At 40.0% G+C, this 16,048-nt stretch overlaps 1 protein-coding gene across 3 annotated transcripts in view; it reads left to right on the top strand.

The window, feature by feature from the left end:
* zgc:66433 (uncharacterized protein LOC321250 homolog) overlaps positions 1 to 16,048 on the top strand; it is a 47,114-nt gene that overhangs the window by 4,856 nt on the left and 26,210 nt on the right. Inside the window, exon 1 of one of the 3 annotated variants that reach the window (XM_056382666.1) lies at positions 5,440 to 6,115. The exons of the other annotated variants lie outside the window; for them this stretch is intronic. Coding sequence (XP_056238641.1) covers positions 6,081 to 6,115 — 35 coding nt within the window. The 5' untranslated portion in view covers positions 5,440 to 6,080. Of the gene's footprint in view, positions 1 to 5,439; positions 6,116 to 16,048 lie in introns of those variants that run through there. 3 annotated transcript variants of the gene reach the window in all.

Raw genomic sequence — 16,048 nt, 5'->3', positions numbered from 1 at the left:
TTTGACCCCCAAAATCATCAGTTCATCCTTGAGTCCGAGTGAATATTTGTGCCAAATTTCAAGAAGTTCCGTCAAGGCATTTCTGAAATATCGTGTCCACAAGAAAAGGGATCTGAAAACAACATGCCTCCGCCTCTGGCTGTCGCTGGCATCGAGGCATAAAAATGAAAAAAATGTGGCCCCTCATTCTTTAAGAAGAGGGTTCTGTTGCAGAGGTATTTACTTACATTATATTATCTTCTTTTATATATATATATAAAATCTTTTTTTTAATTAATTTGTCAGTTTAGTCCTCGATGGTTTAAGATGAAAACTAAGTTTTGACAAGTTGTTTGTTATCCTGTATATCTTGTCCTTATTTCTCATATTAACCTTTTATAGTCATGAAACTGTGTAAACCTTCCAACATTTCAGTCACCTGACTTCACATTTAAGTCACATGACTAACTGGTGGACTATATATCTATACTGTATAACCAGATACCATTTTAGATGAAGGGAAGGTAGCTGAAGATGTTTGGGGAATATAGTGCGGTATATAAGAGCAGAGTTGTGCGGCTTATTTAATTTTGATGGACTGAAACTCGCACGGGTCTCCACCTTGCTCTGTGTGTTTTCTCAGTTAGGAACTGTCACCCTCTTCATCTCCTGCAGTGTGTCTCTCTCTCTCTCTCTCTCTCTCTCTCTCTCTCTCTCTCTCTCTCAGTGGGTCCAGACTCGGAGCCGTTTCAGGAAATACCAACACCCCCCCACCCCACCCCCTCTTCTTTTTTTTTTCTTCGAAGGGAAACTGACCGACATTCCTGCTGGCTCTATAAACAGAAGGCTGTATGATTGATACATGCATATACACATATATACACACACTCCGGTACATATACACACATCATGGAGAATTGTTCATCTGCTCGGATCCATTTTGACGTTTGTCAACGTTGAGATATTCATGAACACACGTACGCAGAGACACTGGATAGCTGTGTTTTGAAAAACTCCTCCTGTTGATTTTTTTGGGAGGCTTGGGAGTGAGCGGCCAGGTGTTTCATACACTGAAATGGAGGAGGTCATAAATCTCCCTCCACAGGGGTGTATTTAGATTCCTCTGCAAAAGACTCTGAGCTGAGTTCATTTTACCACTTACAAAGAGAAGCAACATGCCTGGATTGGTTGTGCTGTGGTTGATTACCTGAAAAAAGACACGCTCCACTTGCATGATCAAAGCTGCACTAATCGAGAATGTTATAATAACAATAGATCAAATCACTATGTGTAATGTGGCTCATTTTGACAAACCTACAGATAATTATTACCCAACTCTGAAGCTCCCCGCAGCTGTACACAAGTTTTTTGGCATCCGTCAGCTCATTGTTTAGGTTTTATGGCCTGCGGCCTTGAATGTTTTGGTTCACTCTCACCGCTCTCAGCACTGTTATTTTCCGCCGCTGCACACTACCTGCCCAGCACCAATGACAGACAAAAAGTTAGCAACTATAACTTATGAACACGGCGAAGCATTTAGCCACCAAAGAGCCAGATATTTCCTTCAGGAGCCAAAAAGAGTCAGTATTGAACTTGAGTAAGTTGGTCACTGTAACACTTGAATATTTAAATTGTTGGTCTCCTTTCTGTCAATTCCCGAATTGATTTGTTCGCCAATTATTCGAGCACTAGTTTTGTAGGGTTGATGCATATTTATTCAACATACATGCATAGAAATTTAAAGTGTTTGAAGCTTTTAGTATCTGTAAATGTTGGGAGGTAATTTTTGGTTTTATTTAGCAAACTAATCTAATAATAGCAAACTGACTGAGTTGATGCCTCAGTTACGTCAAACTGTGCTTCTGATTATGATCCCTTCTCCATGAGAGAGAGTGCAGATCCAGATGTTTTACACCTGTGTATATATACAACGTGCTGAATCACACACTCCCCTTCCAATGTGAGCTCCGCACACAAAATGTAAAACTCATTATATTTCGCTAAAATATAACTCGGCCACTTTCAGCTAACATCAGTCTGTGGTGCATTGCTCAATCGAACCTTTGCGTCTCTGCCTTCTCGGTTGTCTAGCAGCCGAGCTCTAACTCATCCCGTCTAATTGGTTTAACCTAGTTTAATGTGAGAGGAACCAGACTGGATGTGTTGTGTTTTACATTTCTTTGATTTTGAAGCCTTTTGTTTTCAGATTATTCATGTTTTCTCATCATAAGTTTCACTCTCCGCTCTGTGTAAGTCTAAAAATCAATACGTATTACAACACAGACAAATCCTCCCTCCTGCAGCATCGAGAGACAATACTCTAACAAACGAAGCTTCTTCCTCTGCTGAAATGAGCCCATGTAGATTTATGTGACAGGTTTGTTAAATTTCCTGAAGGTCTGACATCCTTCTGGAGTAAAGATGAGGAGATTCAGGATGGGAGATCCCAGGATCCTGGTTCCTGATATTAATCTCATGCAAAGCTGAGGCAGCCCTGAGTGTACTGGTGGAAACCCTGATTAACACATACGTTAAAATGGTGGAAATCCTCTGTCAACACCACTTCAGCCTGAGAGGGCCCTTCTTGATGGTTTATTGGCAATGTCATGTGGTAGACACTTCAGTAGTGGTGTGTGTGTGTGTGTGTGTGTGTGTGTGTGTGTGTGTGTGTGTGTGTGTGTGTGTGTGTGTGTGTGTGTGTGTGTGTACAGGAATTTCTCAATCCCAGCATACCAATACTGATCTTAGTGACGGTGTGTTTGTGTATTATGCTGTTAAGTGAAGCTGCTGAGCTCTGGAAGTGATACAGACTGACTTTGTTTACACTGACACACACACACATGCTCTGGTGACTTGGACAGATTAAATCAATTTCAACATGTTTAAAATGAAAAATGAATCACACGGCCTACGTTCAGTCTGGGCATGTAGGAATTGAGAAATTCATTCCATTGCCACTGCTCTTCTGTGAATGGTCTGATGATTAATGTAATTTGGATGTTTTTGTCGTTCTGTTGGGCCAATTTCCATGCAGCTGCCTCAGCACTACGCTGATATTTTCTGCATTTGTGTAATAGGATTCAGCTCAGAGGTCCTTTTTTGGATGAGAAAGCATTTTTCTAAGAAGCAAACCTTTAAACTCTCATGTGAAAGCTCACTACTGTAATTCTTGGGCTGTTGAAACATGTAAAGACTTGCCCTGCCGGTGCTCATACTTTAAAAAGTCTGGTTTCTTTTAACTGTATTGATCCAATAGTGATCATTTGAGTAAACTGGCCAGTTATGTGTGTGTCTGAGAGGATCTAGCAGCAGGGAATCTCAGGATCAACCCTGTCGCTTCATAGCCGCACACACAGAAGCACTCCGAGCCGTACATAGTTAAGCTGCCTATTTAGCTTGATTAGCTGCGACAGGCTGTTGCACGACCGCTCGGCCCCTGAGACAGAATGATTAACATGGGGCTGTGTACTGTACCACTACAGTGTTCATTTTTAGAGCTTAATATGGCATGGCAAAAACTGATACCAAAGAGACACTTTTAATATACAACATTTCCTCTTTTATTCAATGTCAATATTTGCTGGTGGTGGTGACACACATACTGTTCATGCTTTGCAGATCCATTTAAAATCCATCGTGGAAGTCCCATCACGAACATCTGTCAGCTCCGAAAATTGATGCCGTCATCACTAAGTGCTGTATATTGATTGATTTAAAAAATGCAGATCCATTATATGAAAGCAGGACAGGACAGCGTACCAGTGTACCATATACTGAATGGATCCTTAGTACTTCCACGATCCAATGTGTCTCTCTGTATGGATGATAACCTGAAAACCATTAAAGGAATACTTTATTTGGAAATGCACTTAATCACTCTCTTGTGAAGAGTTAGATGAGAAGACTCATGTCACTCTCATGTCTAAACGTTAATAATTGAAGTTAGCTTAGTTTAGCACAAAGACTGGAAGCAAGGGGTAATAAGTAGCATGGCTGTGTCCAAAAGTAAAACAAAAAATCTGCCTGCGAGCACCAATAGAATTCATTAATTGTCATATCTTGTTAGTTTAATCTGTTCAAAATCAAAATATAAAGGGTCTTGGAACTATTTCTTGGCCAAGCTAGATGGAAAATCACTGCACCCGCCAAGAAAAAGTCTTGGATGTAACTCCCTGTAAAACCATATCGTGTCTTTTTTACATTTCTGAAATTTGTTGCTATAGCCACTTGAAATTCTTTATTTTATTTTATTTTTTTAATGGACTCCTCTGCTGTTGGTGTTGTCACACTCCCATTAAATACTGACTCAAACACAACAGTTAAAACTTTTCCTTAAGTTGTTTTTTGTCACTTGGCTTTAAATTGGCTTAAACTGTCATGGAACAGCTGAACAGGAAGGTTGTGTCCGAAGTCACTCACTCATTCACTCCTCCCTATAGGGAGTTCAGTGTAGAGCGCTATATAGTGAGCGCATCGGTAAAATGAAAAAACACTTTCAGACCCTGCTTGGGTAATTTTCTCCGCACCGTTTTCAGCGGAAGTGCAATGCATGATGGTATATAATGCTTGGTTAGTGACCATTTACACAACTTTTCACGATGCATTGTGGGATACTTTGAGTCTACTATATAGGGTATGATATTTCTCACTATACATTTGGACAGCATTACAAAATGGCAAACTCCCTATATAGTGGACTATGTAGGGAGTAGTGAGAGATTTTGGACACAGCCAAGATAAATCCTGTACATTTGAGACCTGCTTCAGGGCCAGCAAGCTCCTTTAAATAGTTAATATTATAAGAATAGTCATGTAGGTCCAATGAAAAAACCTGAATAACCTGATATAATAGATTAGTCAAATTTAAATGAAGCCTAGAATGGGAATAATCTGTTAAAAACAAAAATGTTTGAGAAACACAGGAAGTGAATGAACTACTGGCTACATTATGCTAGCTGCTAATCAAAAATAGCTAGCTTTTGCTTGTTTGATAGCTATAGCTACAAGTTGACATTATTTAAACACATAATGCCTAATATTTCAGTACACATTTTCTCCTATTAACAGTACACACTAACGTGTTGAGGCAAACCAGCTTGAAGTTCACGTTTCACTGTTATCAGTCCTACTTTTTTCTTTTTTTACTAGCTAACTGATAATTAGCTTGTGCTGCCAGGAGCTGCAGTCTGTCTTCTGCTGCCAAAGTTACACAGTTTAAAAGCTTTCTATACATCTTTCTTTATAGAAATAAACTCTTGGCATTTGTCAGATTATAAAGGAATTAATTTTGAACACAATTAAACACAATTAGAGGAAGAAAGAAATGATGGAAGAGGGGAGAAAAGAGTAGAGGACATGGGGGGGGGCAGTCTCTTGTTCCCACTCGCCTCCTTCCTCACTCCTCCCTCTTTATTTTCCTCCCTCCAGCCCACCCTGTGCTGCATTACCAGTCGTGGTGACTGGGAGGAGAGGAGCGAGGCATGCAGCAGCCACTCAGTCATTTAGTCAATTGTTTTCCCTCTAGCTGACTACCACAGGACTTGTGCTATACTTCTTCTCAAGGCCAGGATTCTTTGGAAAGAAGCCTTTTCCTGTTTTTGAAGACCTATAAATCCTACATTGTTGATGAGGACATTCCTGTTTTTTAAACTTTACTCCTATGATTTTGAGCGTGTGTGATTCTCAAACGGCTATAATCGAACTTTGGCTGCTGTTGTGTGTGACTACTGGAGCGGTTCAAATTGGCTTGCTGTCCTGCATCTGCTGCAAAATTTGGGATAAATTTCTATCCAATATTTGACACTGGTGGAGCTCAGGAGGGGGAGGAAGCTCACAGGATGGTTTGACTTGGAAGAGAAACTGATCTTCTCTTGTGTCTTGCATCTTATCCATTGCAAAGAGAGAGGAGTCATTGGTTCTCAGGAAGGAAAGAGAGACCGGTGTGGAGGAAAACCACGAGGTGTTGGAACTGAGGGTTTCATATTCCACATACCGGCGGAAAACATCTTTTTTTTTTTTCTTTTTGCAAAGAGGGAGAAGAACCTTTTTCTATTTTTGGGGAAAGAATTTGTAAAGTGTTTGCTTCACCTCCGTGTTACAGCATGGCTGGGATGTATGGATGCTTCAAGGGCAGGAAGTAAGTTTCACTCATAAAAAAATTCAGGGAGATTGCAAAACCTTGTTTTGACATCACACCTGACAACACAATATTACTCATCCATGTTGCTTCATCAAACTGTCCATTCATATCATAAACATGCTGTCCAAACCCGTGTGTCAGAGGATGTGGGTGTTATTTGTCTCCTTAAAAGGATTTGTCGTTTTCAGCACATAACTATATCTTAATAGAGGCTGCTGACTATTTGTAATATTCACAATATGTGGTATAAATTATTAACGGTAAGACTTTCTGCAACTGGAGCTCTTTTCAAAATTGGCTTGAGAAAATTCTTGTTGTCTTCAAGTACTGACAGAAATAACAAGTCTACACTGAGTACACTGATTTTGATTTGCATGTTGGGTGTTTTCCCAGTGTTGATGGTGTCTTTTGTTGCAGCAGTTTAATCGAGCTTTTGTTTCTCTTTTGTTTATTGAGACAATTGATGGCTTGTAGTTGGCAGTAGCAGTCAGCTGTATGACTCAGAGCTGATTGACTGAAGGGACTTATTTTACACTTGATTCTTCAGAAAATCTTGTTGTTTTTTTTTTTTTTTGGTTGTTTTGTTTTTTGGGATTATGCAGGAGAATCAAGTGGATGAGCACAGTTTCCTGTAAATCTTCCTGGCACAGGTTCAAGTCATATTGTTGCTCAACTAGTTTGATACTTGATAGCTGTGGATTTATGGCACTTTCTCATCATTTAAATTTGAGTGGATGTTTTCTGCTCCTGCTGGCGGAAGTCCTTAGTGATTTTAATGCTTTGAATTATCCAAATATAGGACTCTGGGCTTGGCAGTGCAATTGGACCCACAGAGGGTTAGGATAATGAGTGCCCTTAGCTTTTTGACTTCAGTAAAGTATCTTTTTTTGTAACAAAGCTGAATAGATGTGGTGTTGGATGCACTGATACCCCCTTCCACTTTCTTTGTCTTTGTCCTTTCAGTGTCATGACATGGCAACAATACAAGCTTTTATGGCCCACTCAGCAGAGTTGACCAAGACAAACATTTTGTTTGTGTGTGTGTGTGTGTGTGTGTGTGACACACACACACACACACACACACTCTGAGAAAGAGAGTGAATTGGAAGGAGAGGGGATGAGTTGCAAGGCAGCTACACAGAGATTAAACTAAAGAACCACAACTGTGTTACTCTGGAGTTATTTCACACCGAAACCAAGATGAACTTCTTACCACAAACTGGAAATATGCAGAAACAGCTGATATAAAAGAGTTGACCCAGACAAACTTAAGGCTGATGGTGCCTTTAAAACTGAGCTCATAAAGTCGTATTTTCAACTTGGGAAGCCAAGTACAAGATATGCTTGATTTTTTTTTTTTTTTTTTAGTGGTTTAAGTCTGAAGAACACTGTTGTTCTGTTGTTCAAAGATTGTGAATTATTTTCCTCCTTTTGTGTATTTCAACTTCATGTTAAAAATCAACAAAGAAGCAGCCGACAAAATTTTTTTACTTTCTATGGACTCTGATACGTTTTTCTAATGTGTCACAACATCTTGTGCGTCTGTGTACGCTTGAGCTTGGTAAAAACAAAACTGCTTTTTTACACAACTCTCTATTAGGTAAAAATTTCAAGCATGTTAAAATTGACTATTCACTCTACCCCCCACCCACCCACACACACACACACACACACACACACACACACACACACACACACACACACTTTGAGACAGTAACTGCTGAATCACTGTGTAACTTGCAATGATGAATTAATGTCCGACGTTTCAGTGCTAGACCATCATCAGACAAATTAGATGACAAGTGAAACAAACTTATCAAAATATGTTAACAAGAAAATATAAATCTAATTCAGACTTTAAAAACAGTCAGCTGGAGACAGTTTTTTTTTTTTTTTTTTTTTTTTACCAACTTCCAGTCAGCGTTTAATCTACCTCAAAACATGCAGCTCCTAAAATCTGTCAATTTTGCTGCCTGAAATGAAAACTGACAGATTTTAGGAGCTGCATGTTTCGGGCTAAAATGACTTTGTTAACAATGTTTTGACAATGTTAAAAACATTTATTGTTGAATTTGTATAATTTAAGAATTTTGAAAATGCTTGATTAGTATAACAACAGCGACTAAAGGTGCAGAGTTTAGTGGATCTAACAACCCAGTAAGTTATGCTTGATTAGAGCAGAGCAGACTAACTTTTTACCCTTTGTACTAGTGTTGATACTTTGTAAAGGCCAGGCAGGTTTAGATTCAGCCAGCCTCTGGTGTTTAACTCCACAGTGCGAGCAGTGCAAGCTGAGGACAAGTGTGTGTTCTCACTTTCTCACAAGCCCCATCTTTCCCAATGTCTCCTTGGACCAGCAGTCTTTATGTAACCACAGCAGTTTGAGTTTGTTCAGCAGGAATGGTGATGCAGCTGTAAATGAATGTAGACGGTGCAGAGTGACTGATGAGAGTGTTTGGTCAGTTTCTGTCTTGAGTCCATGTAAGGCTAAGAGCACAGCCCCGTTTCAGACAGGAGGGGATTGGAGATGGAGGAGAGAATGAGGCAGAGGAAGGAGAGCTGGAAGATGAGAGGAAACCCAAAACCCAAAAGAAAGGTTTTTCTAAATTGTGACCAAACCTCAGGGATTAAAGGCTTTTTGGAGATATTTAGATTATGATGCTACTTTCAACAATATTTTGTTAAAATTTCAAGCTGACAGGGAATTTTATCTTGGTGCAATTCTGTTCCAGATTTCATTTTGGTTCTGTCCAGTTTGGGGATAAAGAAAAAATGGCTAAGGATCAGAGTCATGATTTTATGGGGGGGACTTCATAGTTGACGAATTATTATTAGCTGTATTAAAAGCTTAGTTTTTGAGACAATGATGGGTGTCATTGGAGAATATTCAGAGTTGTCGCAGTCAGACATCATGTCATAGAGATCATAGTTTCATCTGCACCTAAAATTCATGCGTTTGATGAAATAATCACTAGAAGACACCCATACATTTACCAATCCAGCATCTCCGCTTTTATTGGCAGCTAGCAAAACTTTAAAATGGGTTGGCAACATGCATGTTTAGTTACAACAAATTCTTCTTAAGCTTGAGGGATTTTCCCTGAAACCACTTGCTCTGACTATTTTACCCTTATTGTGTCACAACACTTAGCAGTTATAAGATCCTGGCTGTAGCCAATTACTCACTGTTGTTTTACGCTGCTCCTGCTGGATTACTACAGTACTTGTCAGATTAATACAGTCGGACATGCTGGGCTAAGAACCTAAGATTTCTATTCTTATGTTGGAACTGTGAATTTCTTTACAACAGGAGATCTGTGGTTTTGTTTCAGACACTGTTTCACTGTTGTTGCATGCAAACCCTCCACTCTTTGTTATAGTCTGGTGTTTGTTTTGTTTCCCATTTTTCTTCTTCTAATTGGAGATTTATATGATCCACATAGACTTAGCACACATTGGACTCCGATCAAACCACATTTTATAATTGTGATTTCCACAGATTGTCATTTTACTGAACCGGAAAGAGATGTAAGATATGATATAACTCACTTTTTTTTCTTTTTTTCTTTTTTAAAATCTTAGTAAGACAAATACTTTTCAAGCAACAAAGACTATAAACGAGGGGCATTGCAATATTACCTGGCTATTTCTACATCTGATTACCAAGGCAATAAACAAGCACGATAGTGCTGCATCATACTGTATGTTAAAGGTCATTGTAGTTCACTGGCATCTTATGATGCTTGATAGGATTAAATTATGACCGCTTGAATGCTAAATACAATGCTGGGAATTCCAAGGTTCATGCATTGGGGCAAAATAAATTGGATGTTTAATGTTGCATGTTTCCCATATACAGACAATCCAGGACATGTGCACAGCAGTGAGGTCAAAAACACGTTACTGCAGTGTCAATGCTAACGTTGGCTATGTAGCAATAGCTAAACTTAAACACTAATGTGTTTTGCATTTTAAACCATGGGAAACTAAGAATGACAGTGGCATTTTTTTTACAGTTCAGGACTGAAATTTAATGAATAATTTCCTTCTTAGTCACTGTCTCCTCCTGATGAAGCAGGCATTGAATGGTTGAATGGGTCAAGAGGAAATACCACAGCTCTAAAGGCCATGTTCCCAGTTAGGTATGTGTGCCTCATGATAATGAGACAGGAGGTAAAAGGAATGAAGAAACAACAGGGGTGGAGGGAATAAAGAAACGTTGGTGTGTAGCTGTGTTATCTGGCCACATTCTTCATATATTTCTCATATCCTTTTATGGACCTTCGGTTCAAATTGAGCTTCTACAACTAATGGAGATGGGTAAGACAATAACAAAAACTCAAGTAAAAGCTTTTTAACATCCAGGGAGAGAGTGATAGGAGAGTGAAAGATGTTTATCCCAGAAAGACGATGCCTTTTTATGTGCTCTTCCACGTTAATGTTTTATTGTAGGGAGACATGTCACAAGATAGCAGAAGACAACAGCCAGAATGGACCTTGCGCAGTGTTCAATAGTGCAGCACAAAATGAACCAGATCCAGGAAGTGCCACGGTACATTACAATGAAATTACTGGCAAAGTCTGAAGCTTTGGTATGTCTGGTCTGTTAAAGGAATTGGGCATTTTAGAAAGATCGGACATTTTCGAAAGATCAATACCACTGTCACGTTTCTATGCTAAATATGAAGCTGGAGCCAGTAGGCGGTTAGCTGAAGAAAAGGCTTCATGAAATCACAGGCCTGGTCCAAACAAGAAATAGTTTCAGCGTGTAACTAAACAATTTATTAAATTATTAATTAGTGAGCTTTATAAATCTATAATCTATATATACATCTTCAAATTGTGATGTCCTGATTTGAATTTTAATTTACAGTAAAAAGTGTAACAGACTGTTTCAAGTGGTTTCCCTTTGCCATCCAGCTGCAGACACTGTCAACATTCACCATCAGCTCGACCCATTGCATGCCCTGTTGACCTGAAGGTGGTGGAGGAAACTAGCAAGCCAAAGGCCTGCTGATCAGATAATCATAACACCAAAGTTTATGAGAAGCAGTGAGTGTGGAAATATTTTAGCTTCTTTACCATAAATGGCAAAATTACCAACAAAGCTGTTTGTAAAAATCAGCTGCCTACAGTCTATGCTTACTCTACAACAACAGCAAACCTGAGGACCCACCTACAGCTTAGTGAGGTAGCAGAGGCAGGAGAAACCAGGAGAGTAGCATCAACTGAACTGACTGCTACTCATCCTCAGGACGCTCAGTAGAGGCTTGTAAAAAGGCCATCAGCAAGATTTATATGTAAGGACACAAGAGCCCAGCGGCACTGTTTGGGGAGATGGTTTTAGGACGTAATGACTGAACTGGAGCCACGGTATAACATTTCAATAATACAGTCGTATGACATCATACAGGAAATAGACTATACTGAAGGGTAAGACACTCTCAGGCCACTGATGGATGGAAATGCATTACACTAAATCGTTCGCGTTCAAATTACTTTGAACAAATTAAGTGATAGTTCGATTTCATTCAAGCTTGAGCTCTTGACGGTCCTCAGTTTTCTTCATTAGTTTGGTCGTTGACTCTCCTGACACTGAGGTCAGATAACATGTACTGTATATCTGTCAACCCATCAGCTTTTGACTGTAAGACTGAGTTAGTCTAAGTTATTTTACATAGTTTATGTAAAATATTTTTTTTCCACTTGCCCTCAGTCCTGAAATGCATCTTGGTTATCCAGCAACTTTTTTCCTCCCCGATAACTGTGCTACATTCAAAGCAAAGGGGCTTGCTAATGAACTTTTTTTTTTGTCAAATGCAATGCCGTCAGTATGATAGTCTTAGTATGAGTCATAGCCTGTGTACAGTACAGAAAAATAAAGGTTATGGAAGGAAGAGACATCCAGAAATTGGAGATGGGATTCAGTCAAGGTCATTAGCCTGAGCTTGAACCTGAAATATCATCGGCTCTACAATATATCTGGGTTTTTTCAGGATGTCGACTGAACATTTTACTGTTTTAAACGTATGAGAGTAGCGTGGCAAAGATGGGTACATGTAGACCTGTAGCCTGTATACTTTATGCTGTGTACACACATGGAAGTTGAAATGCATGCTGCTTATGTCTGTATATACAACATGCCTGTCTGCAGCTATATCTGTACAGAGTGGTTCATCTCGGTCAGCCAAGTTTATCATTTCAGCTGCCTGGAAGAATGCTGCTTCTCCTCCCTCCCTGTTCTTTCGTGATTCGTTTCTGCATCTCCCTCTGTCTCTCTGTGCAAATTGAAGGCTTGTGGTTGGTCATAGACCCACTAACATCATATTACAGAGGCCAATTCATCTGCATTTCCTCTGTTCAGTCTGTCATCTGTTCCCGCTACACCGCAGCTCAAGTTCAGGACTTGTTTTTGTGTCTCAAATACAGTATGGGTAACATACTCTGCAGCACCTAAAACGGGTCTTTTTAGGTTTTCCAAATGGTGATCCTTGCTACTACGACACCCGTGAAGTTAGAAGTGTCCAGATTAGTCCATCCAGAACACTGAACCCTCACAGTAATCATCACCTCAAACGTCCCAGTCTTTTCAGATTTTGTTGTGTGTAATAATGTTCCAAAATGAAAAATACATGCAGACCATCTAAAACCCACCGTGCTAGTCTGTGAATGAGCAGCTCTACTCCAGGGGCAGGAATGTACGACAGAAAACAGAATTTCATTCATAAACACTGGCAGCTCGCTCTGCTCCAACAGCTTTCACATGACTGAGGTTTAGCTTTGCTTTTGTGTACAACCACACAGCTAAGGGGTTTGTTCTGTTTGAGCCCGATGGAAAACAGTTAGTGTAATTTAATCATGTTATCTAAGGGACAGGGCATTACAAGATTTCTTGAACTTGACGCAGTTGTGACGACCGAAAATCTGCAGCCATGGGTGCTGGATTTCATAGGTGTTTCACTCAGCAGTGTGTCTCTCTTAAAAGCTGCATTCGTCCTTTGCTAAGCTCTTAGCTTCGGTCTCTGCTGGATTCATTGTAAGTCTCTTACTCTGTCGTCACTAATTGTTAGAGTAATGGAATCAGGTCCATATTAGCCCAGTTTAGTGCTGGTGGGACAAAAGGATTAGGATTGAAGTGGAGTGGATTTGTGTTGTAAAAGCTAGTCTAATATGAGACCGACTGATGAACGCTGTCACTAGATTGGATCATCCATTTCAGGTACACAGGAAGACAGATTCTGTACACAGACGAGTTATGAATGGGTTTATTAGCTGTATTAAAAGCTTAGTTTTTGAGATAATGATGGGTTTCGTTGGAGGATATTCAGAGCTGTCGCAGTCAGACATCATGTCAGACATCTGCATGTCGGTGTTGATAAGAGCCAGTTAGTCACCACCATAAACCCGTGGTGCAACCGGTCTGCTAACACTGCTTTCATTCAGGGATTAAAGCTGGACTAGATTGGATTTGCTCTACGTCAGGACAGGAACCCCACGGACAGAGTTGTGTTCATTTGTACCTATCACTCTTTGCATTTACACTGCTTACTCCCCCGCTAATCACTCCTGTTTTTAGACACTGGTTGTTTTCACTGTTTATACCTGGACTCTGTTCAGTCCAATCATGATGGATCTGTGTTGTCTGGATTTGGACTCTGTTCTATCAGCTGGACAAGACTTCATTTACAGCAGATGGTTGCACTAAGGTGTGTGTGTGTGTGTGTGTGTGTGTGTGTGTGTGTGTGTGTGTGTGTGTGTGTGTGTGTGTGTGTGTGTGTGTGCGCATTCGATTGTTTGTAAGCCTCATTTTAGCACAGATCTAAGGTCATGGACAAATATGGACATGTTTATCGTCACTGCGTGTGTGTGTGTGTGTGTGTGCGCTTACTGTATGTGGGTGTTAATGAGGTTATTTCATCTGTCTAATAAAGGCAGACCCCCCACTGGTCTGAATACCTCTACTCGTTAATCCATTGTTACATAATGAGGCTGATACACACATGCAAACGCACACAGACACGTTCTCTCTCTCTCTCTCTCTCATGCACACACACAAACTCGTCGGCTTCCAAATAAAGCTAATGATGTGCCTGAGAGTGTTTACGCTGCATGGAGAGCAACGGTGCAGAAGGATTAGTATCTGAAATTAGATAAAGTTCATAAACGGCTGCCAGGAAACTGTCTTGGAACGATTGCAAGATGGGAAACGCACACGATGTAAACGTGGTCTGAGAGAAAACAATTCTTACGATATCCAGGCAAAAACAAGTAATTACGGCTCCAAGATGACTGTTGTGGTTTTACATTTCATAGAATAACAAGTTCAGATCTATAAAATGATGTAACCTGCTGGTGTATGTGAGAATATAAAGTAAAGTGGGAGCTGCAGCTTGTTAAACGTTACACTCAGCCTGTGAAATACAGTTTCAGTGTAATGAGAAATGGCTCTGCATAGATTTATGAGGTTCTTCACACCCTCACCACCCTCCTCAACATGTCAGACTAATATATGCTACAGTTCTTCATTCAGTATATGCAATATATTTGGTTAACACAGCTAAAAAAATATTCAATGTCCATATGAGTGTTTCTATATTCTGTCTCCCTCATTTATATTTATGAGGAGGACATAATATTAGAAAGACCAGCTGCAATGTGAATACCTGGATATTACATCAATTTCTGTCTCGTTTTTTTCCCCATAATTGTGAAACAGCAAAGAGCTGATTTGATAATTCATTGTATGTTAACTATATCAATAATGTATGACCCAGGTCGTGCCATCAACGATCCAGACACATCTCTGCTGAATATGGCGTTGAAATACGATACTGGGGTCTTTGTACAATAATTTGGATTTCACTATTCAGTTAATGTAGACTGATACGCAGCTATTTACTGCGGCCTCAGAAGGCTGCATATACAACAAGTCAACACATCCTTCACACAAATCATTACCTATACAAGGACTGGATTTCATGCAGGGCGTAAACTGGTATCTCGTTCCTTTATTTTGCAATTAACCACTTTTCTGTGACACATTTCACAATGTAATCTCAAATGAACAATTTGATTGATGTAAATCAGCTCGCAGCAGACATTTTGTGTCAGTGCCATCACAGAAGAACCCGATCAAGGTTACTGATTTAATTGGCTGATGATTAATTTGCTGCACTGATTACAGAGGCTGAAATCGTGACTGATTAGCTGATCAGCCCTCCTGTGACATAAATGTCCTTTCAAACTTTATTATTCCGGAGCCACTTTAACTCTTCATGTAAATGTGGTTGGAAGGTCGCTGTGTCAGGATCAAGCTCAGCTAGCTTTATTTTTTGTTCTTCATTCATTTTTGCTGAGCTTCTTTTCAAACCATTTGTTTTGCTTATTTACAGTAATATGTGTAAGTGAGGAAATAATTTCACTAAGATCTTTTTACTATCTTTGGTTGAAAACCTGACCACTGCTCTGCACTGGAAGGCCTCTGTGTTTACTCTAAGTCTGTTTCCCCTTTTGTCTGTCTCCTCTTGCTAATATTCCTCTGTTTATCTAACTGAGTCTTCTTTCCTTTCATGCTGCTCTTTCCCACAACCCCTCTCTCTGACCCCTTCCCTTCCTCTGTCTTGTACTTGTCCCTGTCTTCTGTTTTCATCTCTCTCACTCCCCCTTGCTTTTTATTGGTGTGCCCCCTACTCATCCTCTCATCTATAACTCTCTTCTCTCTTGCTCTCTCCACAAATCCGTCTTTCTGCCTGTCTTTATGTTTTACCTGCTCCCTCTCCATTCCTCTCCTTTACCCCGTCATGCCTCCACCCTTAGATGAAGCGGAGGATGTCACCTCGGGGGGGGCGGCTTTGGAAGTGGGCACAGGTCAGTCTTGTTGACCCTGCCCTGACCGTCTGAACTTGAATCTGACAAAAAAATGTAAAACAC

This window comes from Seriola aureovittata, chromosome 8, assembly GCF_021018895.1.
Source record: "Seriola aureovittata isolate HTS-2021-v1 ecotype China chromosome 8, ASM2101889v1, whole genome shotgun sequence".
Classification (NCBI taxonomy): Eukaryota; Metazoa; Chordata; class Actinopteri; order Carangiformes; family Carangidae; genus Seriola; species Seriola aureovittata.
The sequence above is the reverse complement of the archived record's forward strand: the minus strand, read 5'-3'. Positions and strand labels throughout refer to the sequence as shown.